This window comes from Opisthocomus hoazin, chromosome 2, assembly GCF_030867145.1.
Source record: "Opisthocomus hoazin isolate bOpiHoa1 chromosome 2, bOpiHoa1.hap1, whole genome shotgun sequence".
Lineage (NCBI taxonomy): Eukaryota > Metazoa > Chordata > Aves > Opisthocomiformes > Opisthocomidae > Opisthocomus > Opisthocomus hoazin.
The window spans coordinates 8,438,882-8,466,184 of NC_134415.1; the positions used below are offsets into that span (position 1 = coordinate 8,438,882).

The 27,303-nt window shown below is 42.0% G+C and overlaps 2 protein-coding genes across 2 annotated transcripts in view; one reads left to right on the plus strand and one right to left on the minus strand.

Moving 5' to 3' along the window:
• The window catches only part of TBCE (tubulin folding cofactor E), a 29,312-nt gene extending 17,711 nt beyond the window's left edge, over positions 1-11,601 (plus strand). The window contains exons 7-16 of the mRNA XM_075412369.1: positions 4,683-4,759; positions 5,025-5,120; positions 6,548-6,612; positions 6,703-6,767; positions 7,232-7,384; positions 7,995-8,148; positions 8,372-8,440; positions 9,465-9,524; positions 10,880-10,971; positions 11,222-11,601. Of these exons, the coding sequence (XP_075268484.1) occupies positions 4,683-4,759; positions 5,025-5,120; positions 6,548-6,612; positions 6,703-6,767; positions 7,232-7,384; positions 7,995-8,148; positions 8,372-8,440; positions 9,465-9,524; positions 10,880-10,971; positions 11,222-11,314 (924 nt within the window). The 3' untranslated portion in view covers positions 11,315-11,601. The remainder of the gene's footprint in view (positions 1-4,682; positions 4,760-5,024; positions 5,121-6,547; positions 6,613-6,702; positions 6,768-7,231; positions 7,385-7,994; positions 8,149-8,371; positions 8,441-9,464; positions 9,525-10,879; positions 10,972-11,221) is intronic.
• B3GALNT2 (beta-1,3-N-acetylgalactosaminyltransferase 2) overlaps positions 10,078-27,303 on the minus strand; it is a 30,145-nt gene continuing 12,919 nt past the window's right edge. The window contains exons 3-12 of the mRNA XM_075412358.1: positions 26,077-26,177; positions 24,761-24,954; positions 23,323-23,418; positions 18,924-19,034; positions 18,166-18,244; positions 16,719-16,902; positions 14,943-15,068; positions 13,510-13,669; positions 13,041-13,097; positions 10,078-12,681 (exon numbers count right to left, since the gene is read on the minus strand). Of these exons, the coding sequence (XP_075268473.1) occupies positions 12,547-12,681; positions 13,041-13,097; positions 13,510-13,669; positions 14,943-15,068; positions 16,719-16,902; positions 18,166-18,244; positions 18,924-19,034; positions 23,323-23,418; positions 24,761-24,954; positions 26,077-26,177 (1,243 nt within the window). The 3' untranslated portion in view covers positions 10,078-12,546. The remainder of the gene's footprint in view (positions 12,682-13,040; positions 13,098-13,509; positions 13,670-14,942; positions 15,069-16,718; positions 16,903-18,165; positions 18,245-18,923; positions 19,035-23,322; positions 23,419-24,760; positions 24,955-26,076; positions 26,178-27,303) is intronic.

The window sequence follows — 27,303 nt, forward strand, 5'->3', positions numbered from 1 at the left end:
GGCAAGGAAAGCACAATAAACATTTCTGCATTATATTGTTCTACTGAAATGTGATCGCCCTTAGAAAAGGTGAGGTGACTGTGTTAGATACTCAGTAACTAACGTGGCTCCTACATAATGTAGGAAGTTCTCTTGGCGCAGGAGTGTAAGAAACATTGAACTTCATCTACTTTTGTAGATTGCCAAGTCGAGATAAAGCAGTTGGAGTATAATATAACTTCATTGTTAGAGATTGATTATAGAGAAGATTGATTATGACTGATCTTTAACATTCACGTCCCAAAGGTTTGTGTGAATGAACTTTTTGTTTCCTTGTAGCTATTAAAGGTTTGCCTGTAGTTTTGTGTGTGTAATCGAACAAATCCAAATGGGAAGAACGCATGTCATTGTGACATGAAGTGCTTAGTTTGGCATCACCTTGCATCAGCAGGAGGTTGGCCTCGGACCTTTGCACATACCGGCCGTTCTTCAAATAGGTGATGCCTGGTTGAGTGTGACGCTGGTACGGCACAGAGGCAGCGGAGCTCTGACTTGTTTCAGGGGCTGAGCCGTGCAGGCGTTTAAATGACTCTCCGCCAACATGACATCTGACGAAGAATGGAGTCCTGTTGTCAAACCTGTTAGCAGTGAGCCTTTTTTGAGAGATGGGGCTTGCGAAGCACATCTCGGTAGCGCCACGTTACTGATAACACCTTGTCAATTCCAGCCCATTATCTGGATTTCTCAGGGGCAGATTTTGTGCGTACCATATTGTGAAATGACCTGAATTTTCAGATTTTTGCTGCCAGCCACTCTCCAGCAATAGAGCACTTACCAAAACTGGGGTTTGAGTTCAGTAGAGAGAAACTTCTTCGCTCTCCTCTCTTGCAGCAGGGCGAGAGGAGGGTTGTTGCTATGCTTGTGTTTCGTGTCCATTCATCGTGCTCTGAAACCATCCGTGGGGTTTATGCGAGGACAGCTGGCAATCCTTCCGTAACAGCAGCAGTATGGGTGGTGACGTGAATGGAAGAATGAAGTGGCTACAAACACTTTAAATGTCGTCTAGGGCTCGTCAGAATACATCTGTGTGTTGTGGTGGTTGAAACGCTGGCAGCGGGCAGCAGCTCCTCCGTGCCAGGGTGGCCGAGGGGCTGGTCGGAGCCATTGCCGCAGGCGGGTCAGGGTTCTCCAGGGGCGACGAGGTGTCAGAGGGGAGCCCCTGGTTAGTCAGAGCAGCTTCAGATTCCGTAGCTTTTGCGTTTGTTTTTGAAACTCTGCTCTAGCTGATGATTCATCATAGGCGGTAAAGACATTTCTGATTCAGAAAGCTTTTTTATAAAATTGAAGTTTGTTCGATTCGTTCTTTGTGAGTGGGGAGACGTAAACCTGGGCTTGAAAGTGGTGTTCCAGGGCAGCCAAACAGAAGGGAAAAAAGAAAGGGACCTGCCTGACCTGAACACTCGGAACAAACCACTTGAAAATGTCACTGCTTAAGCTATATGGGGAGTTACTTTGAAAAGTCAACTTTTTCATAGAGAATAATAACAAATATAATCCGGGCAAAAGAGAAATACAGTGATTGTCCATGGGAGTGTAAGCAAAGTCTGAAAATCCTAGAAGTGTTTTGATGAAAATTGAAATGGTGTTCACCGCTAAATTGTTCTAAAATCATTTATTGCCATATGTAAGAATATGTGGCGTGGGGATAGTTTTTAAAAAGAGCAGACTTGTGGGGTTTTTTCTTTTGTTCCTCTGTTTTGAAGTATTTCTCACATTAGAGGGACATGCTTGGCTGTTATGCAGTTATGTATATAATGTATGTTATTCAGTTATGCATAACTCCACATTTACATGCTTTGAGCATCATTTTTCTACAGAGTTCTTTCATTAGTATATTATATGCGTATCTGTAAATACAGCTGAGATTTCTATTAATATATCAGTAAAAGAGCCTATTACCGTATAACTGTCAGTTGATTGTTGAAAACATAACATATAGCCTTTAAGGGGGAAAGATATCCTGTAAAATATCTTACAGTTGGAAACCATTGACTTAGAAATTTAATTAAAGCATTTGAGAGTAATGAATTCATATTTATGACTCCAAAAACTTTTTTTCTTATTCAGCATTTAGATCATAATGTTATATTTGTCGTTCTGTTTTCAAACTAAGATCTTTTATTTATGAAATAATCTACTATTATAGAGGGCAGAAGAAGAATCTGGGTTAGAGCAGACGTGCAGGACCATGTTCCTGACACTGGCAAGTAGCAGGTAGTGGGGAAAAATTCTAGGCGAAGGGCAAGCATATGGTAAGAGCTTCTTATCAAATAATCTGGAATTCTGGGGCTTCCTGAGCTGGAGACCATATATCTGAATTTAATTAATCTTTGCAGATTTTTTGTTTCATGATTTATCTAGCTGTATTAAGAACCCATTTGAAATTTTTGATATCCACATCTTTTAACATCAGTTTAATTGTGTGCCCTATGAAGAAATACCCTTGTGGCGTTTTGATCTTGCTGCCTGATAATTTAACTTAATAATTCTTAATATTTTGTACGCAAGTAACTGAGAACAGCTATTCTCTGTTTGATAGCTTTGATGACTCTTGTTAAGCTTCTTTGTGCCTTTCCCATTTATATTATTTGCTTCCTGGGATAAAGAGGCAAAAATATAGGAACACGATGGACTTACATGGTGACAATTGTTTCTTTTTGTCTTTATTTCTTTTGCAATAGGTCTTGGATTTCCATTTTTCTTTTTTGCTCAGCAGTGGCTACTCCACTGGCTATTCATTCCAGCCTTCCCCGCTATCCACAACAAGCCCACCATCTTTTCTGAGTGTTAATTTGGTGTCAGATCTCTGAACTTTTGTTTCTGTAGGTAGGCTGGTTTAAGCAACAGTTGCAAATTCAGCAATTTTAGTTTCTTAGAATTGCGATGTCACTATCATTTGGGTCTGGCAGTTTTCTAGTCATCTGGTCAATCTATTCAGACGTCTTCTGATACTTCAGTTTTGTGCAGTTTTTCTATTCTGTCCGTCACAACGCAAGGCTTTGGGGGGGAATCCCCCGAAGGTTCTCTGCAGTGAGCACACCCCCAGTTCTCTTGAGTCTGCAGGCAGATTCTTTTCATGCTTCCTCCTCACTAACAGCCAAACTGTTTCGGTCTGTCTTGTTGACGCAGGGAAACACTGTCCAAACTAGAGATAAAATACTGGTGTTTCCTGCTCTTGCCCTGGAGCAGGGGAAGTTGTTGTATCGGAGTTTGTAAGTTTACGTGTGTTGCACAGACGGCAGCAGGACGATGTTTCATGTTTTTGGGTGTGAAGCAGTTGAGCCCCAAATCCTATGCCGCCACTTGAAGAGATCTCAATGTTAATATTTCATATTGTGTATATAATGAGACAGTTATATGTACATCCAGCTGTGTAACTTCATCCAGCTGTAACAGAGAGAATGAATAGCCAATGAAAGGAGGCTTTTTGGTGTCTAGGGTAGTGGGCATTTCTAGGAGAATCGGTTAGCTAAGTACGTAACAAATGGAATTTGATTGTCCAGATCTCTGAGCTTCACTGCTTCGTAACCTTGGTAACCTCCTGTAAAAACAAGCTTGAGGTGATTATGTCTCTGTTCTTGCCTCTCAAAAGCTTTGAATCTGCTAGCCAATTTCAAACACATTTTGAAAAGAGGTAGGGGCTTAAAAATAATTTATTACCTACAGCTTCCAAGAAAATAGGAATGTAGATGGAGGAAAGAGCCTCTCTAAGTTTCCTAACCAAGAAAGGAGTAGCAGGATGAGCTCCCACTTAATTTGGCACAATTGTGAATACACACAAGAAGAATCTCAGCGAAAAAAAATAATTTGCAACTCGCAGGCACAAATCTGCAGAAAACCAGTCAGTCCCAGTGCTTGTGAGACTCCACTTGCTAGAACTGCAAAGTTTTTGACACTGTCACAACTGCGTACCGAACTGGGGTTTATGCCAGCAATTTCTATTGCTTTGTAATAAGTGTGTATTTTTACAAGTTGTGTTACCCGCTTGTAGAAGTTTGCAAAAAATAAATCTTTTAAATAGTAATCTTTATGTAATTTCAGGACATGAGATTTAAAACAAATGCATCGTTGTTCAATTTGTAGCCTTTTTGAACGAACTTAGTCTTTTTAGAGTACGTGAAAACTTCAGGGTATGTGCTGACTTCATGCGATTCGTGGTTCGTAGTGGTTTCACATGCTGGCACAGTCCCATGACAGAGAAGCCTTCAAGCTCTGACATTTTAAATTAAAGACATTTTAAGACATTTAAAAACTCTGTCAGACCTGACGAGATGTGCAGAGGTTCCAGAACCATTAGCAGCCGAGTGCGTAGTGCCATTTCCTCACCTCGCCAGAGGGAAGACCTGGTCCCTCCACCCCGATGGAATAAAACAAGCTCAGTTTCCAGGTCGCACCGTCTGAGGCAGCCTCGAGCCTGGAGCTGCCAGCCCTGTGGCCGTGCAGATCCCCTTCGGTGTCACCTGCGCTGGTAGGTCCAGACACGGGAGAGAGCCAGCTGGCAGAAAGGGAGGGCTAGGCAATCCGTGATACTTGTTTCTCAGGTTTGGGGAGCTAGGGCTTGTTCTGAGGAAATCGGCATAAAGTATAATTTCTGGAATAATTTTTCCCAGCTTTTGTTATATTAAAGGAAGTTTTGCTCTTAGGTTCTTCTTTGTGCTCCAGGATGGCCAGTACTTGAAGAATTGTACCTTATGTCTAACAACATTACAGTTTTGGAGAGGTAAGATGAGTCGCGTAAGTCGGTTGTTTGTGACTGATGTCCTGCTCAGTTACAAAGCAGATAAAGCTACGTTCCTGTAATGTCTACATCACCACGACATAATTGGAAAACAAGCGATGCAAACTTCACCTGATGTACTTCAGAACATTTATAAACACACACAATTATTTGCATGCAGTTCTATACTTAGAAAACTAGTGTTTTTGTTAACAAATAACTTTAAATGTTCTGCTTTTGTGTTTGGTTTTTTTCCCCAACGTGGCAGGCCTGATAATGTCCTGCAGACCCTGAAGCTGTTGGACCTTTCAGACAACCAGCTGCTGGATGGAGATCAGCTGCATCTAATCGCACATCTCCCCAGGTAGCCGTTCAGCAAATCGGTGGGAAACTCTTTGTCCTGGGCCTTCATCTCCGTAGCTGTTGTTGACTGAAATAGGAGATAGTATTGATGTTGCGTGGAAGATTTATGGAATCTTGAAATACAGGTGTTTTGCCCTCTTGAGGAGAGTAACTGGATTATTTAATCAAGCTTTTTAAATACAATCTTTTTTTTTTGTTGTAACACATTCTTAAGCTGTACGTTATTAGGTATTCATTATATACTTAAGAAACGAAAAGTGATTTATCACGCTACTAAGTTCTTTCTGTATTAGTATGCACAGGGTTTTACCCGAGATGACAGGGCTGTAGGGTTTGTGTGGAGTGGCAAAGCGAAGGAGCTATGGAAGTCGTTTCTTAGGAAGGGTTTCCTGGCCGCGGCAGCGTAACGCAGGTCCGCCCGTCGCCGCACAGCCATCTCGGGGTCGTCTGCGCCCGTGGAAAGCCGTTGGGCAGCTTGATGGAAGGTGTCGCTCCTGAGGCTGACGCTGGAAAGACCGTTTGCGGTGGACGCTTGGCATGAGCACTTTACACCCATGGTGCCTGCTCATCTGTCCGTTGTAAAGAAAGCAAAACAAAGAGGGGTTGGGGGAGGTAAAAAAGCGCGGTGATAATTCTGCCCCATCTCAGTCATCTGCTCTTGGTTATTAACTACGGGGAAGGCTGCTGTTGGTTCTCTGCTGGGAGAAGCGTGGGGCACGTCCTCTGCACCGGCACTCTCTTTTGGAAGTTTCAGTGCTTTTTTGGGGGTAGCTTAAAGACTCTGAAGAGATGTGCTTCAAAATAAATAAAAAAAACCCCCAACAACAAACAAATCCCAAACAGTCTAAATCCCATACTGCACTGGGTAGTTGTATTTCCACCTCCTCCGAAGAATGTCTGTGGCAATACCCTTTACACAGATTCTTCTGGGTTGCCGTACCCCGGATAGCAGCGTCTTTATGGTAGTTACAGGCTTGAGCTACGATCCCTTGCTTTGGGCTCGCCATCCCGTGTGTTGCTTCAGCATTTCAGTTACAGTGACTGGAAAACTGGGGGACTAACACAATCGTTTTGCTAGTTTGTGGAATTATCTTGCACTGTACACCAGAACAGCACCAAAACACCGAAATATATGATTTTATACAGCCACAAGCTATTTAAAGAAATCGTTTGGAAAATGACACCGTTTAAATCCAGGAGCTGTTTTGAAATGTTGAAATTATTGCACGTATTCTCTGAAAAATTGATTCCCTGACCACTCTGCTGAAGTCTGGGTACAGTCTGTGAAGCTGCCATTCATTTGTCAGTGATTATGCATCATGTCAATAGTTTATTAGATCTTTGTTTAAAAAAAAAAATAAATTAGTATTTCTTTACAACAAACTTCCCGTGCCGCGTACAGTAACAATGGTATCTATGAAATTTCAGATTAGAACATCTACTACTTAGAAACACTGGAATATCTTCTATACACTTTCCTGATGTCGGATTTGGTATGTAAAAGAAGTCACTGATTTATAGCTTTATAATTCTGTTTAGTTAAAGTTTTCACTGTTGTCCTGTAAATCTACTCTCTTTCCTAGGATGCAAGACTAAAATGTTTCCTTCACTAAAACGCCTTGTAATAAGTGACAATAAAATATCGCAGGTAGGTTGGAGTGTGACCGTTTCCCATTGTGTAAATACCTGTAGCTTTGTTTAAGAGTAACGCGCAGTTTGCTTTTTAAAATCTCTTTGTACGTGTGAGATCCTGAGGTAACTGTTGAATACTTCGATCGACACAGAGGCATAATGTAAAAATTTAAAAACATTTCTTAACATGTTTACGGTAGCTAGTCCTACCCCTCTGCTTCCTCATAATTCCTCTCGCAGAATTCTAATGATCTAAAATGCTGAGTAGTTCCTCATTTGCTTATTTGTTTTTTTACTTAATTAAAGGTAATGCAGGTTTGTTTTTTTTTTTAATGACGAGGATGAAAGTACTTGGTTCTGCTGAGCAAAAGAATAATCTCTGTCATGGTCACTGTCCAGGAACAGTCAACGTTACGGTGTATTGTTCTGCCAGGAAGTGTGTTTTCTGCTTCCTCAGACAACTGCTCCCTTCCATTTCAGTGGGCGTCTATCAACGAGCTTGACAAACTGCCAAGCCTGCGGTTACTGCTGTGTCACAACAACCCTTTCGCGGACACAGAGAAGAACCCAGAGACCCTGAGACAGCTCATTATTGCCAAGATAGGTCAGCTGGAGGTTTTGAACAAGTCCGAGGTACGTGATACTTCACCAAATTGCATCAGTCTGGGGAAAAACATTCAGTCATTGCCTGAGGAATTGTTTTCAGTTTCCTTGTTTGGGTGCTGGAAAGGGAAAGGGACGCGGGTTTTTTCAAGTGCCCAAGTGGTGCTGAAGTTGCAGGACTGTTAACAAAAAACATAGACTGGCCAGAAAACAGAAGCAGTGGCGTAGTTAAATCTGTTTCCGTGGCTGTAACACGAGCCTTCTGTAATAGGAAAACAGCATTATCATCTAAACCAAATCAAACTTTCAGCAGATGTTTGTCATAAAAAAGAGAGCAGAAGCAGCAGCTGCTGCGTAGTTACAAAAAACATCCTTGTGTCATCACGTACGGTAACATCTTTGCTTAGATAGTCGTGCGTGGATTAGTCAGTACCTGGAGGTAGGGGCTGTAAGATTATCAATGGCTTTAAAATGTCCTGAATATATGGATTGGGCAGTGCTTGCCAACAGGGTTTGTAAGAGTCTTGGTAGTATTAAAACATAATGCACACCTAACAGCAAGGAGTCGGTGTCATTAATTAGATTTTCTTCTGTGGAAAGTTGTATAATTATATTATGCCCCATTCCTGCGTCAGTACAGATCCTTCCCGCTGAAAGAAAAGGAGCAGAGCTTGATTATCGCAAAATATTTGGCAATGACTGGTTAGCAGCCGGTGGGAATTCGAACCCAGACAAAAACAAACCAAGTGAAGAATTTCTTGCTGCCCACCCCAGATACCCATCGCTTTGTCTCAGTAAGTACAAGTGCAGTCAAATGAGCGTTTCCTGCCCTCTGGCACTGCGGCAGCACTAGTTCAGTCTCTTCGGTTTCCTCCCCTTCCCATGGCTACTTCTCCGTGTGCTCCTGCTGCCTCAGGAAAGCCCAGCCCCTGGTGAGCTAACACCGCGGTGCTCTTCAGGCTGCTGTGGAGTTTGTCTTTGCCAGGTTCCTCTCTATGTGTGCTTTCCTTCACGCAGAATACGGGGCACCTGAAGAAGGAGAGCTGAAGGGACGACAGCCTTTGACACTGAAAAATCAGCTGCTGAGTAAGTGGCCAGAAATGGCCAAAATTCTTCCTGCTGCACTTAAAATATTTTATGGCCTTAGTTTTTCTGGGGTGTATATGGAGAACAAAAGGTTCAAAAGCCTTGAAGGTGTCATGGCGTTGCAGCTCATAATTCTGCTTCTCCACACTGTAGCAGTGAGTAGATACCTGCTTCTGTGCTGCTCATTTCCCCCTTTAACTCAATTAAGACTTAATGGAGAGTAATCAATACTCCATTCCGACACTGATGGCTTCTCTGCAGACGAAGTTGAGATTTTTAACCTCAATACCTGCACTGTTTTCTGACTTTTTTTTTTTTTTTAATAGCATCTTAACATAGGGATAGCTTTGGTAGTCGGGGCTGTCTACATATTTAAACTAGGTTACATCACAGACGTACAAACTCCCTTAGCTTTGTTGCCAGTTGATAGAAGAACTGAACCTTTTTTTCACTCCACGTGCAAAATATTAAGGCATTACATTCTAATGCATTTAGGTGGAAGACTAAATAGAACAAGGACTCTAGTTGGCTAGACATAATCAAAACCTTTTTTTAAGGAGGAGTCTTTTAATCTTTGTGAAAGAATTAGGTTAATAACTTCCTTAAAATGTGCTTGTACAGTGCTTACAAGATATTGAGGGTCAAAAACCTGCTTTAAACCGAGTAGGCAGTTTCCATGCTACTGCAGGTTATTTTAAAATGTTAACTAGTTAAGTATTTTTTGGTAGATACTCCTTTTGGCCAGAAAGCCCATGTTGCTTATTAGGGAGGCACTTTTAAAATATTTTCCCTAACTTACCAAAGATTAATAAAAACTTGATTAATAAAATTACTTCTAATTCTTCAGAGAATGACTAAATGCTATATTAGCTGCTTAAGTGCAGGCTGCAACCTCATTTTTTTTAGAAGATCAGGCTGAGCTAGGGGAAATAATTTGTAATAAAAGCAGACCAGAAAGACTCTGTGCTCCTGACAGAACAGGGCTTGACATTCATTCACTAACACCTCACCATTCTTCCTTAAGCTTTGACAATTAAATGTCCTGAGAAACCAGAACAGAAGCCAGTAGAGAAAAAGCTACCAGGTAAGAAGTCTTGGCTCTTGTTTTAGCGGTTGATTTGTAGATCCTTTTCAAATAACTCTGTTAAAGAATGGCAGCTGCCTCTGGCTTTGTCAGCTCCTGCCGATTTCCCTCTGAAGACTCTGTCATATAAGGAAATGACAAAGGTAGAAATTGTTTGAAAAAGTCATTGTTTTTCTGACCTTCATACTGACTTTCAGGCCAGCTCAAGGATAGACAGTTGATGCTTGTCTTACTACCGCTGCTGCTGGTTTCATGATGAATGTGTCCAAGGCAATCAGAGGCTCGTTAACTGCTGTGAAATCTGGTGGATGTGTCTAACCAAATAACAAGAGCACGAAGCTGTAAAAGCCAGCTATGTAGTCTGCCGTTCTAGATACTGAGGTCTAGTACCTAACACGTTAACTTAGAAACTAATTCAGACCTGTATCAGCTTTTGTCTTTTGAAGTTTAAGGGCCCGTAGTGAGACTAGAATGAACAGACTTTGTTCTAACTCAAACTGATGTTCGGAAAGATGTGTCAGAACGGAGTCTGAGAGAAGAGACTTACTCAAGCTTTATTCTAAAATAAAAATCACATTTATTATCACAAGTTGCATAAAATCAGATAGATACAGCTTTTACAAAAATGTTTGATAGAAAAATATTTGTCTGAGTACAATGTGGTATTACAGGAATAACTCACTATTGCTGTGCCTTTAGATAAAGCTTCAAAAGAAGTGAAAGTTCAACCAAAATACTGAGTATATCTATTGCAAACACAGGTATCGCCTCTGGAACAAACTACATTTAGTCTTTCAAGATCCATTACAAAAAATACCCCTTCGTGTAACTGACTTCATAATATAAAGCACTCTACAACTCTGCTGGCAATTTGTTTGGGACTAATTAATGCAGTACCATTTCTAAGAATGGCACTAGTTCCACAGTGACGTTTGTGTATTTGTGCCGGGAAAGCCAATTCCTGGTGATGAAAACTTCAAGGACCAGTCGCCAGATGCAAGTAGTCAGAACCTGACTGGTACGTGTCCCAAAGGTCACTTAGTTTAGCATTTAATAAATGCAAACTCAAAAAAGGTAAATTATGAAGCCGTAACACTAATTTGGTCTGTGGGATCAAAGCACTTAAACCGTAGTAGCATATCCCGTCCCATCCACCAGCGATGGAACCTTTTTCAATTTGATATCAGCAGGTACAGTTTCAGGTACAAAAGACATTATTGCAGTGTATAGAATGGAAGCAGCAATACAGCCTTTCACTGCTGCTGGAAGCAAGTGTAGGTGGAACACTGGTACTTCGCTACAGCTCAGCGGTAGCGGCATTTTGCTAATAACTTTTCTTTCTTTCCCCTTGACAGAGTCTATGACTATTCAGAGGGTCAAAGGATTGCTCTATCGCCTACTTAAAATTCCTGGTTCAGAACTGAAACTATCCTACGAAAGTTCTAAAGTGAGTTAAAAATAGGTAATTCAACAATAAAACACCGCATGCTGCTAAAGGTCAATAGCATGTTCTAAAATACTACCTAATGAAATAGATTTCACTTCAGGAGGGCAGTCTTCACGCTGTGATTTAGGACCTAATTTCTTCCCTGTAATATGACAGAGCCTCCCTGACTGCAGCTGCCTGGTCTATATTTGGTTTACAGGAACAGATTTCAGTTTAAGTCTGATCAGGTTTTTCTCCTTTCTTATTCTAGCTGGAAGGAAAAGAAGTTGAACTAGACAATGACTTAAAGCCTTTGCAGTTTTACTCAATAGAAAATGGAGACTGCGTGTTAGTACGGTGGTAAGAAGGGGCTCTGTTGATAGAGCAAAGGAAAAGCCACCACAGAAGATTACAGACTGCCGGCAGGCGGAAGGGACAACTTGTGCCTGAAGACACGGATGGGAGAAGGTGGAATTTCATACGTGGCACCAGAGGGCTACACGGCAGTACCTTCAGCTCCTAAACTTCATCGTCAGTCACCATGAAAGCATTTGCTTTTGGCTGAATTGTCTTACTGGAGAGATACCAAACAGTGCTTCAACATTTCAATTAAATAAAAACCAAGGCAACTTTTGCCAAGATTTTATACTACCTTCCTGTTGCAACAGTGAGAATTTGTTTTACTGAACTGAGTACATGATTTACTTGTGATCTCTTTGCTTATTATAGGACAAAATTAGTGCTCCAATGAAAGAGGCTACTTGCTCTTTTTGTTTTCACCTACTTCCAAAGACCTTAAAGCAAACAAAAATAAACCAGCAGTAACTGTAGAAGTAGCTAGACAGCCTTAGACTATTTAAGGTCAAAATCTGACAGACCTTTATTCTACCCTACAGCATTAACATACCACTGTATAAATAAGTTCTCGGCATACTGCAAGGCATTGCTATTTATTTTACATTCTTTAGCGTGCTGTTCCTCTTTCACTCGTGTACCCTCAGATTCATATCTAATAACACATCAAGCTATAAGAAATCGCGCCTAATCATGCCAAGTTTGCAGTACTTCAACATTTGGTATAAGCAAACTTTGATACTGTTTTTGTCTAGGGTGACAGTGGTATAAAGAAACTAAAAGTAAATCCTAACCCCTCCTAGCTGTCCCAGCCCCCGCATAGCTGAGAGCACAGAACCTGCTGCAGCGAGACTTACCAGACACGCTGGGGCCCAGCACAGCTCTGCACTGGATCCTGGCACGGCTCCATACCGAGTTAAATCAGTAGTACTTTAATTTACAACAGACAGGCTAGTTGGCATTCTTATGTGCATTTATTAATTATAAGTAGGTCTTTGACTTTATATAAAAAGGAAATTTTTTTTATCTTAAACATTTTGGTTTTTGTCAGACCAACATCTATGCTATAGAAAATGAGTAGCATCAGTCCACTTGTAATTATCAAAAGGGATGTGCAAATATACTTTAGTTGAAACCCAACATTAAAAGATACCTTAATATTCCTTATTGTTTAAAGAATGAATCCAAATGTACACGTTTTCATCATCATGATATGCTACCCTGTTTTCCAAGGCAAGTCCATCATCTTTCCTCGCATCTACACGGATCTCCACACAGCTCCTTTAATCTCCAGAGCTCGCTCAGTTCCTGTGGAGAATACTGGGGGGAAGACAGCATGCCACTCTCGCATGTCTTCTCACACAGCCAGAGACTATCCTGTTTGAGAGAGAACCATTTCAGTAGTTTTTGTTATAAAGAATTTGGTCTTCAATAATCTTTACTTCCATGAAATCAGGTTTTCACTGTTTCTAGCAACAAACTTCGCGCACAGCTGTCACCAGCTGGAGGTGCGCGTCCCTCGGATCTGCTAGAACTGAACAGGGGGTGGGGATGGGGGAGGCGGGGGTTCGTGGGGGTTGTGTGGTTTTTCTTTTAAATACATTTTAACAAGCGTCCTCTGAATTTCAATGCAATAGCTGTTTCAATTCTTTTTTTTAAAAGAAAAAACATTTCCTCTATTTTGTGCTACTTGGAGCAACAGGCATGTTCTCTCCTTCCAAGTTCTTCAGACTTACTTGGTATCGCTTGGGTCCTACAGCTGCCATCCAGATGCCCATACTCACATCTTCACCCTGAGACAACACATTAAAATCAAGACAGATGTTAGCACCAGGAAGGCACAAAGCATGACTTTGTGAACTACAGTAAGTTGCATCATGTACCAGCAGTAAAAAACGGTAACTACAAAAACCTATGTCTGACTGTTTTAGAGGTGTTAAATTAATCCTCCCAGCTTTCCTGTGATAATACGCTGTTCTCAAAAGAAGACAGTGCAAAAACCAAGGTTACACCTCCAGAGGTTCTCAGTCCAAAACAGTTTTGCTTTGACCTAGAACAGACGTTACGCATAGCGACCAAAAGCCAGCATCCACTAGGAGAACCCAGCACTAATGCCTGAGCAATGTGTTCTCCAGCTCACCCAGTAACCACATGCTGCTCCCCAGACCAGTTTAAGACAGAAAAACTGAACCAACGCTTTACTACCTGGTACGTCTTTAATCTTTCAGAGTTGCTTGCCAGCCACTGAACAATGTCTTTGGAGATGACGTAGCCGGACCCACAAGCAAAGGCTGGATATGCAGGACTTGGGTACTCCAGCTCTTGCCATTTCCCCGTTCGGTCAACTGCCCAATTTAGTCTGAAACTGAAGACCATGTTAGACATGAGATGTTTATACAAAGCCCTCTGTGAAACCTATCAACACTGCTAACAACTAAATAACACTGATAAATAAACAATATTAAGACGGAGAAGCAGAAGGTGATCCTAATTATAATTCCTAGCCTTATTTCTCTAGGGCACGCAGCCAGTCCGACCCAACGACTGAAAGTGCGACTCTTCTCCAGGTGGAGGCCTGCAGAAGGCCAGCAGCGCTCTGCCTGCACAGCCTCCCATCCCCGGGCAGCGTGGCGTGGCAAGCTTTAACACACTGTCGCCGCCGCGCCGTGCAGCACTACGGACGCGGTCAGGCTGCTGCGTCGGGCTCCCTGCTCTGGAGCAGGCCGGTGCTCCTCGCGCCTTACAGCTACTTCAGGCGCTCGCAGCTAAGTGGCATAACTGTGTCAACACAGCAGATTCTCCCCCTTTTTGCAAACAGGTTCGAGTGTTGCTGAATCCAGTCAGGAGCAGCTAAAAGCTGTAGTGAGCTACTAACACTGTCACCTCAGCCAACAGCCCCGTAAGGGAGGAATTACAGCTGCGTGGCAGATCTGTTACCAGACTCCACGTGTTCACAGCTGAAGCTGACATGTTAAAGCACCGAGCAGCTAAAAGTCACATCTGATGCCTGAATTCACTTCAGACTCAGTACCTTCCACTCCAGTGAGGCACAGCAGGAAGGGTGCAACCCCCTCCAGACTGAGTGGCAGCTGCTCTGCTCATCATTTCATACTTCTATAGTGATTTCAGCGTTGTTCGCTACATCTCACACTTGCCTTACCTGAAGACTGTGATTGCTGGCGAATTCACACTTGAAGATGTCACCCCTACACAAAGTTCTCCACAGAGTTACAGAAAAGATGCTGGTTTGGCCAACTCTTTCCTCAAGCCCACCAGAAAAATCACAGTGACTTAAGAAAAATAACGTTTGCAATTCTGGTATGTACTTTTAACTTTTTAACTTTACTGCTAGAATACTTCTATTTACTTAAACACCACGACAAAGACAGACACAACACGTTTTAAAACTAGCAAAGATATTCAGCAAGTTCACCTCGTCGTAAAGGCACACTCTGAAGAGCTATTGTAAAGGATCGATTTCTGTGTTCTGGGATTCAAAGTTCTACACGTACAAAAGTCCTGCTTTTTATAACTGCCTTCCAGAGGCAGAAAAGGGGAACCCGCATGAAAACAGAGCAGTACACCGTTCACTAAAGACATGGTATCTCTTAAAGACAAGTTACAAAAAAATAACTCACTTTCCCCACCAAATGTTTGGCCTGTCCAATTTTTTCTGCATTATCCTGTTAAAAACAGCCTCCAAATCAATGTAACAGTCATCATCTGTCTTCAGCAACAGCTCGAAACTCGTTGATTCAACTGTCCTGTAGCCAAAGAGAAGAGTTACGAGACGCCGAGCTGCAGCCCACAAATGACAGTTACACAACAGAACACTCCGCAAGGGTTTGCTGGGAAGCAGAGGGGGAGGAAGAGGGAAGGAACATCTGTCCTACCCTTGACTTTTAACTGTTTTCCCTGTTGCCCAAGGCCGACTGCTTGCCCTACAGAAGGGAGACACGGCTGCATCCTACAATCCTACAGCGTGGATTTGTGTATGAGCTGAAAACCAACTGGAAGTTTTGTTCTCCAGGACAGATGGTGGATTTACTAATGAATCCATCTTAAACGGTGTTGACCTCGGAAGGATCTGAACCCCTGCTGACGATGGCAGCACAGCCTCTAAAAGCCGGCGGCTACATGTCAGTACTGCCCTTCAGGGTGAGACAGCCAGTTCAAGGGCAGTACAGCCCTAGCAGGCTCTAAGAAACATCTGTGAAAACCACTTGGTACTTACTCGTCCTCAGTAAAGCACCCTTCAGATATGAAAACAGTAATCTTTAACTGGCTGAAATAGCTGAGTATCTGTCACTTGTAAAATAACCAAAGCAGCTTAAGATTCTAGGGATTATTCCTTAGTCAATTAACAAACACTGGCTTTAAGGGTAATTTAACAAGAAAGGCATTTTTCTTAAGCCTTTTATAGCTAAATCTTGAAAAATTTGCTAACTTGTAAGAAATGAACACAAAGATCTAAGTCTTGACATTTAAACTCCCTTTTCAAAACCAAAAGCATGGTTCAGCTTTTCAGCTACATTCATAACCATGAAATTTGTTAAATAAGTGCATAATCTTGCAAGCAACTGAAACTGTCAGCTATATTCCTTATGCCGCAGCAACGTCAATTAATTGAAACAGTTGTCTCAGAGCAATGGAAAGAATTGCAAATCAGAGGTAATAACTTATTAGATTCCCCACAGACAATGTAACACACTGTGAAAAGTCTCCCTCTCAGCCTTCCGTCCCCCCCGTACACCAGCATCCCACCCTTCCCCTCCACCCAGCCCTGGCGAGGCCACAGCTGGAGTACAGCGCGCAGCCTCGGGCTCCCCAGTACCAGCGGGACACGCGCATACTGGATGGAGCGAGTCCAGCAAAGGGCCACCAAGATGAGGAGGGGCCTGGAGCACCCCTCCTGTGAGGAAAGGCTGAGGGAGCTGGGACTGCTGAGCCTGGAGCAGGGGCGGCTCCGGGGGGGGAGCCCATCAATGTGTATCAGTACCCGGAGGTGTAGAGAGACGGAGCCAGGCTTTTTTCCGTGGTGCCCAGCGACAGGACAATGGCCTCAAACTGAAACATTAAGTGTACAAGCAGGCCAAAAGTCACCCTTCAAAAGACTAAAGTTGCTAGTTTTCAGTCAGAAGCGTGTTAAAAGAAAGATTTTCACACCTGGACCCTTAGAGCAGAAGCCTGTCTTGTCAGCTCGTGCTTACTTGAGGCACCAAGGGTCAGCATTTGAGACAGACAGATCCTGTCATTTTATTCACTACATGCCCCCAAAATTGTGAGAGAGAAATACAGCTCCATGAAGTAAATCATGTCAGGTATGTATTTCATACAGAGAACGTAACATGCTGGATCACCCTGCACTACAAACAGCAACATTCCTATGAGAGAATACTTTCTTTTCCACTTACCATCGGTAGAAGTTCAGCAGCTTGGCGGGAACATTTCTGTAAGTGTCAATAACATCTACAAAAACAATATCATCATAGGTACTGCTTTCTTCCTTCAGTAAAGCGTCTTCTTTTTCAAGATTTTTTATGTGACTTGTAAACCTTTCTGGGCGAGTATGGAGGCTTTTTAAAAGAGCATCACCTTCTGAAAGAAGCAGCACCCATCATTAAACAAAGATGCACACCTACATAGGAATTCACATGTTTCTCTCGGATCATACACGACATACTGACAAAATGAATCTGAAGAAGTGTTCAACAATGGAGTTACGAAAATCCTACAATTAATTTAAAATTTTCTATGAAACGTTAAACATTGCATAACAACAAAGAAATACATTTTTGCATAAGGTCTGATACAGATTACACCAAGTTTAAAGTAAAAAAGCATTCTCTTCCTTTTCAGTAATAAAAGGATTCAACTTTTTAAGGTTCTTTAATATAAAGAGCTGTCCAGGACTTCACTATTACTCTTACCGATAGAGTAAAAAGGCAACTGTTACATCAGTTACTCCTAAGCATGCATATCTAGCACTAAAAAATAAACTCCAAAACAAACAAAAAATCCTAAATATAATCAGACTGGCATTGCTTTGATGTAGCATAAGTAGTCCCTGCTGAATTTCATCACATAACTGACTGCAATAGTACTGAACTTCTTGGTAAGGAGAGAGTTTGTGGTACTGAAGAACTTTTTGACAAACAGGACAGAAGGGCTTTAGCACACCTCTGCTTAGGCTTCTACACAGGTGAGAAGACAAGAGCACTGCCCAGTTTATATCTGCCAGGCCCAAAAAACACAAACACGCAGGAACAGCGCTCTGAAAGTCACTCCGTACGTTGACTATGGTGGACTGATAAGAATACATCAACTCTAGTGCTATATGGCCAACTTCTTAGGCATTGGACAGGACTGCTATAGGGTCTGCGAACACCCTGCTGAATAGGTGTCAACCAGCAAAAACAGAGGTGGAAAAGCAGGCTATGCTAGGTAGTCACTGTGTCAGTAGTTAAATATGATGACCCAGTACTTCTAAAAGTAGCAGGGCTGGAAAAAATGTGAAAATCATCAGGGAAAGATTTCTTGAGGCCCACATGCACAACATTTTTTAACTTCGGTCTGGGTAACAAGAAACAGGACAGAGAAGAAATTCTAGCTAAAAATGGTGTTTCTGTTAATACAAAGACATGCAAGTCAATTAGAGTGGCTGACAAAGAGCAAGCAAAGAAACCGTATCAGGACATTGACATTAGGCATAAAAAACCAGAAAGAAATTAATTGTTTCTACTAAAACAAAACTCACTTGACCAAGTTCATAGAGATAGCATGAATTTTACTTCAGAAATGTTATTTAAAGTTCCTGTTTTACCACAACATCATATGTGAGGCTGCGCTTTGCAGACTTACCTTGAATAGTGTAGATAAAACCACCTGCTATGCCCTCCACACCTTCTGTGAGTTCGTGTGGCAGTGACCCTTCCCCTGCCTGCCAGAGACAGATTAATGGAAAGAAACAAATCAGTTCATCTCTTCTTACTGATGCGTTTTTCCCTGTGATTTTTAAGGTGTGAAGTTTTGTGGCAACTGAGAATGAAATTAATTTAAAGCTCTTCTGGTTTAGGTACCTGAATAATGAAAGACGAAAACTTTTAACTGTAAAGTTTACTGGTATTTTTTGAGGTTTCACCTAAAATTAGTGGTGCCACTGAAATTTTTACAGAACTAGTTTTGAAGTTGCGAGCAAACGTAAAGTTATTCTGGCTAACATACAACAGCACATCATGTTTAAGCAGCAATGTTTTGACAGAAAAAGCAACACACTGCCAAAAAGCAAAAAACAGGCTTAATCCCATCGATTGGGATTTTAGCACACAACTGAAGACCCACATTTTGCCGTCTCTGATACACTGACACTGCTTCACACCTGACAAAGACAAGAGGTGAACTTCACTCCCTTCAAAATACAAGAAAATGCCACTCACTGGCAACATTTTTTTGCATGACCTTGTCCTTTTCCCAGGCAAGGCGAACTTCCCCTCTGAGACAACAGGAGAAGCCCAACTGAGTTAACGATTTACAGAGAAACACAGGAAGGCAAAATGCTAAACACCCAAAACTTCTAGGAAAAACAGCAACGTGGTGGAAGGGCAGGTGAGGTGACTCACTGTAATGACTCTGAAAACACCCCCTCCATCATTCACCATCACAGTATGAAGGTTTCTGGACACAAGGCCCTGAAGATCCTGGCTTTCCCACACAATGGTACCTTCAAAACTCTGGGAAGAGAGCAAAACACTGTTATGCAGATATTCAAAGACTTCAAAGGATGAAAATCAAACAGTTTGGGGTTTTTTATTTTAAAATAGCCAACCTCATGCAACATATAGCTTGAATGCACAACACAGATGTTTTACCTACACTTCAATAAAAATAAGTTACACATAAAAGAAATACATCTGCGAAACTCAGTAACATGTGATCATGCTTTTAAGGCTAATCTTGAATCTCTATACTAGGAACATTCAGCTTCTAACAGAAGTCAAGTCTAAAAGGCTTTGGCTTTGTAACATCGTTAAGATGGCATTTAAAGGTGACATGAAGTGAATTTTTAAAAGCCAACTATAAAATCCTGCATTACAAAGAGAATACTTTAAAACAGACTTGGAAATAAGTGCTGCTTTTTAGTTATCTGCCAAAACCAGAGATCAGAGACTCGATCCTGACTTCAGCAAAACTCAAAGGAAAATATGGCCACCTCTACCCTGGCAAAGCTCTCGCAAGCTACTGTAGGAGAGTCACAGAACTCTGACCTCACATCTGGGCAGGTAAGGAAAGGAATTAAAAAAGACAAGTGAATATCTTAAAAATATTCTGGTTTTAACTGCCAATTTAAGTTATGTCACTCCATGGTTTGTGTGTGTGTGTGTGAATTCTTGCATTTAAAGGCATTTCATCTCAGCTGGAAACTAATTCACCTAACAGTCCAACTCTCAGCCATTTTATGTAAGACCTTCCCGAAGACCCCTGAGAACTGGCAAAGGGACAAGTGGTATGTCGTACAGGTAAAAGTACTGGTGGCATTGTATTTTTAATTTTTTTCAAAGCAATTTCACCCCTATGACAAGGTAGTAGAGAGTAGTTGTAGGGCTGTTATACTCCTGACTGCTAGATGAGCACATTCCATTTTTGTTTCTCCCAATTTCACAGGAAAAACACTGGTAGCTAGTGTGGTCCTTGGAACCGAGAACCAACTTGTTGCAACTATTTGCAGATGCATCTCTGTTGTTGTAGAAAGTCTGTTTACTTGTAGTAACCTCTCAGCTCTGCCCCATTTCAGCTTCCTTGTACTCCAGAAACCTCCTTCAGGAACTCCCCAGTTACTGCCGCACCATCAGGCCTAGCTTAGAGTTCAGCTCAGTTCTTTGCTTTCCTCTAGCAGGAGGTCTTAACATCTGCAGCAGCCTTGGTATTTAATGACAGCTGTGTATTTCACAAGTCTCCCATCTATTATTTATAATGCCAGCTTTATAGTTTAACAACGGAGCTAGTCAGTGTTGATTCAAGCCTGACTTGCACACCCAATACCTCTCCCTTGTTTGTTTAATTACCTGTCAGTTATCGAAGAAACAGACCACTACTCAGACTTTTTTCAGCAGCAGGAGCCCTGAACGCCCCACACAGCAAAACCCACATGCTCAGTTGCTCTGTTTGCGGAGGTTGTCATCTCCCTTTCCAGTGTTTTTTGCTGTAGAGACTGGGCTCTGAGCCCCCTCCTGTGCCTTGTTTACAGACAAGGCCTTTGGTCAGTTGTTTCGTGCGCCTAAGAATCCTTTCACTCCTCAGCAACCAGAAACATTAAAATCCTCACCACTGTTGCTGATATCAACTTCAAACATGTACCAAGAGTCTTAATCAGTTATTATCAGTGAAGCTCAGTGCAAGGTGTTCTAAGGCTGCAAACCATCATTATTTTCCAGGTTGAGAGACTTGTAAGCAAATTTCCTAAAGACTTCAGCCTTCAGCTATTCTTACTCTAAGCTGCTTAATGAAAGCCGAGGTCTCAAAGTGCTTGAAGCAAAACATTAGTGGCACACCTGAGACGACATCATCTGTTTTTCCCCATCTAAATTCCAGCCTTGTTGCTGCCAGAGCGCAGTGGCATTTACAGTGAATACCGAACAGGTGTACTGACACAATGCAGCCCTGCCAAGCTCCTCTCCTAACGTTAAACAGCACCGTGCTTTCTGTTTCTCCCATTAGTAAGACAGAGTATGCACAGTACCATTTCCATGCAAGCGGCCCGCGGCTTTCTGTTAAAATAAGCACATTGCCAAGACTCGGCTGTAAGAGCCCCTGCGCGAGCTTTAGTCTTCTGCTAGCGGTTCTGCTCTTCTGCGCTTCCAGTCGTTCCAAAGCTGAATGATCGATTCTGTCTTTGACAATCTGGCCTGCCAGATGCTTGTTCTAATGCCACCTTTCCCTGCCTTTCCCCACGACGAGCAGAAAGAGCAGCGCTTCAGCTGGAAGATGAACGAAGCTCTTCAGCACTCTGTACAATCCATTACTTCTTGAAGGTGGAAAGGCAGAGAACAGATACTGTCTCAGAAACCACCTTGTGACAATTAAACAGTTCACTAAATTTACTGCTCTCAAACAAGTAGACAGGAGCACGTGGGCCTTCTATCTCCTCTGAATCATCTCGTACGGTGCAGCATCTTAAGTATCACAGGAGACTACATGCTGTGCGTAAGCCCTATTAATCTACATTAGAAACAACATGTTATCCTGCAAGCATTCAGCACATGGCACGTATCAGATTCAGGAAGCCCACACAAAGAAATATATGAATACTATTATCCCCTTTCTAAATGAAATACTTCCCATCTGCCTTTCGGGAAAAATGCAGTCATTTATAACAGAATTACAACTGCCTTAAATATTAAGGTCTCGGAACAAAATCTTACCAGGAAAAGACTTACAAGTTACACTACCAAATTACTGGGTAACCAATATTTTTTTTTAAATTGTATCAAATTAGATTGTCAAAACATATACACAAAACACTGCAAGAGGTCTGCTCACCTGAAAGCTCTCCTGCCAGCAAAACAAACTTGCATAGTGTTCAGTAAAAACTGTTTAAGATGATAAACCTATTACTCAGCTGCAGATTCCCCTTTAAAAGGAGCAGGTTTCCAAATGGATTAATTCTTACAGAGCCAGAGGAATAAATCAGGGGTTAAACTGGCCCCAAATGTCCTGCCCTCCCCCTTCAGTCTTCTCTTGCTCCATTCTTTCATGAAACTCTTCATTTCTTGCATAACGAAACAACCAAGATCAAAAGGCAACTTACACAAACAGCAGCAAGGATCCAGTCGTACAGGAGAATACTTAAATGAAGGGAAACAGCCTAAAATGGCAGCTGACATACCTAGTGAGAGATCACTGGTCCACCGGGAACCATTCCTTGGACCGGAGAGGGTCTGCTGAACTCCAGTTCTCACTCTGAGTCAACCTGTGTTCACTAAACCTTCACTCTAACAAGTTTTTTTTCCTACCTATATTTTCTTCCTTCTGTGTTTAATCACCATCCTTCCTAAGCAGCCACAAGTAGGTTCTACACTCCTACACCAAAACCCTACTCTTGGACAGCATCTCCAGTCCCAAAGAGGGTTAAAAAAAAATCCAAAACAAAAAAACCCCCCAAAAAACAAAAAAGACTTCAGACCCTGCCTCGTTAGCTTAGCTAACGGTATCTCAGGACAAGCAAGAACACTAACACTTTCATTACTGCCCAAAAAGCAGCCTCTTCCCAAATTTCTGCGGGGCACTCACTTAAAAAAACAAAAAACAAACAGCAAACCACCAAAGAAAAAACCCACTTCAGTCACAGGATGGTGACAGGTTTCCAAACCCCAAATGTCAGTCTTCTGTGCACCACCTGCTCCATCCAGTATATCACAGACAGACTCTGCTACAGATCTTCCTGAGGTTTTGACTCTTGTTTCCTTGCACGGTTCAATGAATAAACATTTCCTCACTGGTGCTGCCAGAAAAGGAATAAGCAAAATTTCAGCAGCCCTCAAGTAAGCGCTTCCTGATGACAACTATTCAACTAATACTGTCGTTGCGCATGTAACACACAATATCTTGCTGTTATGTCTAAGACATCAGAAGCAGAAACCTCTTTTCCCTAGGAACCTGTGCCATCCTCCCCTCCCGATCTTGTGTACCTGAAAACAAGACTTAAAAAAACAGGAGGGAGAAAGAAGCGTCCCATTTTCCGGTAAACTCTCCCACAACAACGAAGCAGGTACAATTTTCACTCAGAAACTGAAAAGGTTTCTGAAATTGCTACTATTTGCCAATGTAATTTTTCAATCAATTTGTATTTTTGCTTTGTAACTACTGTTGATAATGGTGAAAAAGAAATTCTGGATTTCAGCGTATCCCCCTCAACTAGAGCTTTTAACTCGCCCTCTTCTGCCTCAAGCAAAGGCCACTTTTCTCAGTCAGTCTCTCCGACTGACTTCAAAGAACTGCAGGCAGCTCCAGCACAGCACATACCTCCGGCAAAATGAACTGCTCCACGGGCTTGTACCACAACCTGTTCACTTGCACCCCACAGCTTGGTGGGCTAAAGCGAGCGCTGAAGAGAGCCTCCTGCGAACACAGAAAACAAACAAACAAACCAACCACTCATTAAAAGTGCTGTGAGATTATGTACATCTTGACCATCTCGGTTAGTTACAACAGAAAGAGGCTTACTGATTGTATAAAACTTAGTGAAAGTTTTATTCTTGCAGTGGTCTCACAGACTCCACAGATTTCAAGTGCTGGATCGACACGGTGGAAGCAAGCCACAATGGAACAAGAGTGCGAGTTCAGCTGGAACCCAGCCAACAGAGCACATCATCTGGAAGGCTCACACTCATCTCCCAGTCTACAGATTTTCTATCTTCTGTTTAACTACCTGGCTAATATTAATTGCAACAGAGGATGCTGACCCCTAAAACTTAATTGCTACTATATCACGTAGGCCACCAAACAGCTCTTAGAGAACAACAAACGACAAAGATGCTGCATTGCCAGACTCGCAATCTTCAGAAAACAGTCCCTAAGCACTCCCATGATACTCATTTTTCTCCTTCACTGGAAGGAAAAAGCTAATGCAGATCAAGTTATAAGGCTCTCAACATTTAGAATTCTACCATTTAGCCAACATAAACCCAATTACAGTACACTTTTTTTTTTCTATCATAAACCCAACTCCTTGGAAATTCATCATAAAAGACATACTTTTAAATTATTAGCTTAAATTTAAAATTCTTTCTACTGTAGCATAGCCAGAAATCTTGAAATTGGCCTATCAAGTTATTGGTAGAGATAAATGCAATATACCAAATGCAACAATCATGCTCAGTGATTTTCTCCATCCAGGTTAGTACTAAGCTATTCTACCAAACCCATAACAGCTTGGGAGTGGGGGGAAATTATCAGTGAAGTTTGATTATGACCTGTAAATAATACCTGTAAATGATAACAGTTTCTAGAAATCTCAAAATGTCTTGCCAGAAGACAAATAAGAAAAACTTACAGCTGTCCTGCACCCCTCTGCTTGAAGGCACCAGATGTGTCTTTCTGCACAGGTGTTTTAAATAACTCAGCAGTTTCTTTGTTATTCCTTAATACCTGTCAATACTTTAGAACTGCAAATGCAATCAACATTGTGTCTTGGAATTAAACATAAGCGCTCTTTCAAAAGGGCATTTAACTCCTAACGCTGTGAATTTCATCTTTTCAGTTTTTTGCTGCGTATATGTGTGTCTAGATATCTGTGAAATAAGAATTCACAATGCAACAGAAGAAAAATATAATTCATATGCTTGACAATTAAGTACTCCTAAATCATCAACACAGCATGTCGCTTTCTATAAGAACTTCATCCACAATAAACAGACAATATGATTTAGTCCACTTTCAAAAGATAACTTCAATAGTCTACCTCATGTTCTGCCTGGTAGAGTTTTACAGTGATGTTCCTCTGGAATCCCACCCCATCAGCCTCGTAAAATACCCCAAGGCTGGTAATGACAATGGGGTAAAGTACACGGAAGTTCACACTGACAATTCTGTCTTCGGATAGCACAGAAGGTACATCCTCAGGGAGACCGAATGCTTCAATTTCCTGATTCAAAACTGCATGAAGAAGAAAAGGCAGAGGTCATGTGAGAAGACTTCATAGTTCTTGAACTGGATACACACAAAGTTCATTAGATACATGCAAAGCATTCTGATTAATTAGCACGGCTCACAAATGCACAAGGATAACGGAACACTGGAGAAGAAGAAAATACAACTGGCAGCAGACTGCAGCAAGGAGAAGCTCAGAGTGATGCAGCAATCTGCCAGCTACCAGCATTGCAGGTCAATGCCTACGTACCCACAGAGAGAAGATTAGAAACACAATAAATCCACAGAGTGAAGACAAAAATGCTATTTGATTGCATGAATATCTGTATATTAGCATATTAAAATAATTATTCATGTATCAAAATGCCATCCACCTCCACTTAATTCAGCTGCCTGCTTTGTGGCATTGTCTCCTCCCTAAGCCCTGAGGTACCATTTATTCGTGGGAGACTGGTTAAGCAGTGGATGTTGCCATTCAAAAAGAAAGGAACAGAAGTTTCATTTAATTGAGAATCATGGCTTAAGTGCCATGCAGTCCTTAGTTAACTTGCTACTAAAGAAGAAAAAATAAATAGGAAAAAAAAAAATAGGTGACAGGAAGGATTTACAATTTTAGTTAGAAATTTTTATATGGCAGCATTTCATTTTTTCCCCATGGTACATTTCTTTATCGTTCCCTCTCTAAGGTGGAATCTGAAAAAATCTACCAGCCAGACTTGCTTAGAAATCACTTTGTCACCACAGAAGTCCTCCTGGCACTCAAGACTCTGGCACTTTGCTTATATGTCTTCACATATGACACTGGACCGGGTCATTCCAGCTCTCCCCAACTTCATTTTACACAGGGATCAAGTAAAAACGTATGTTATATGGGCAAGACTGTACCCCAAGGCAAGGAAACACAAATCCATCAGAAGTCAATGGCCTCCCCTTACATCCACAAAGATCTCTCACTTTCTCGCCTGCACGTGGTACTTAAAAGGAAAGTTATGGGACTGTTAAGACAGTTCTAGGCAGCATTTATTTTCAAGACTGGCTGTCTCAGTTCAGCAACCCAAACTACTTTCATAATGAAAGATGATTAGTTCTAGTTCAGATCAGAGAAGTTTTAAAAGATAATTTCTATACCTGGGTTACTGATGTTCAGAAGTTTGCAGGAGTAAGGGTCTTCTCTGTCCTCCACAGGCACAGCACAACCATGCGCACCTATTATAAACTTCACAAGGACACTAAAATAATTTGGTTTTATTAACACCAGTTCTCTTCCCTCCTCCCTCCACCTAAAATAAACTTATTTCATCACAATGGCCTGTCTTTCACAGGACCAAGATTTTGAACTCCTTAAAAATCAGCAATGAGGGTCTCTATGTAGAGCAACCACGTCAATCCCCTCACAGGGGCTCAATTCCAAACCCACATTAGCCTTTTACATTTCATCATGAAGGCACAGGAAGACTGGCAGCTAGGAATGGGATTCAAGCCAGCCAGCACACTAAACAGAAATAAACCTAAGGCAACACTGAAGGATCCTGAAGCCCTGCCTTTCCCTGCCTGGCTTTGTTATTAATTCAAGATTGTTTGAATAGTCTGCATTCAAAAGGCAATTAAAAAAATAATAAAAGACACATAGCATCAAAAGAGGAACAAGGACTCCAGACTATCCATTACATTGAAAAGTCTCAACTTCAGGTGGTAGCAAAACAAAAGGTTGCTCTTTCCAGCCCCAATCACGGTTGTGCTACAGCCAGGAGACAACAAGCAGTACGAAGAGCGAGAGGATCCACCGCAGCCCACGCTTTCACCTAGCAGCTCAACATCCTCCCGGAACTCCATCAAAGCTCCGAAAGGTCACATTTTTACACGACTGAAGGAGCTGTGCTTCACCCCAAACCACACGTTGACACCAAATTCGTGGATGGTAAGGGGCTTTCAGCGCCAGGCGGGCACCGAGACGCGAGGCCTGTCACGAGGACAGCGTTGGCAGGGGTGAACTGCGGCAGAACTCTCTCAGCAACAGCAGCGGTGTCGGCAGGCTGCCGGGTCTCTGCAAGCCATCAGGAAGGGTTCTGCTGGCCACGCAGGCTGCAGCAGTTTGGTGTGCCTGGTGCAGCGGGAGATAAACCTGGACTTCACAGCTGAGGCTGTTGTAAGAGGTTTTTGTGGCTCTCTTGCCAAATGTGATCCTGCCTGCTTCCAGGTATCCTGGGTTACTCAGCACTTCAGGTTGCATACTGTACAAAGTGTACGTTGCAACACAAAAAAGGGAAAGTCTTATACATCACTAATGAACAGTGGCAACTAATTGCAAAAGCAAACAAACAGCAGTGAACAATTACATTTTATTCCTTGCATAAA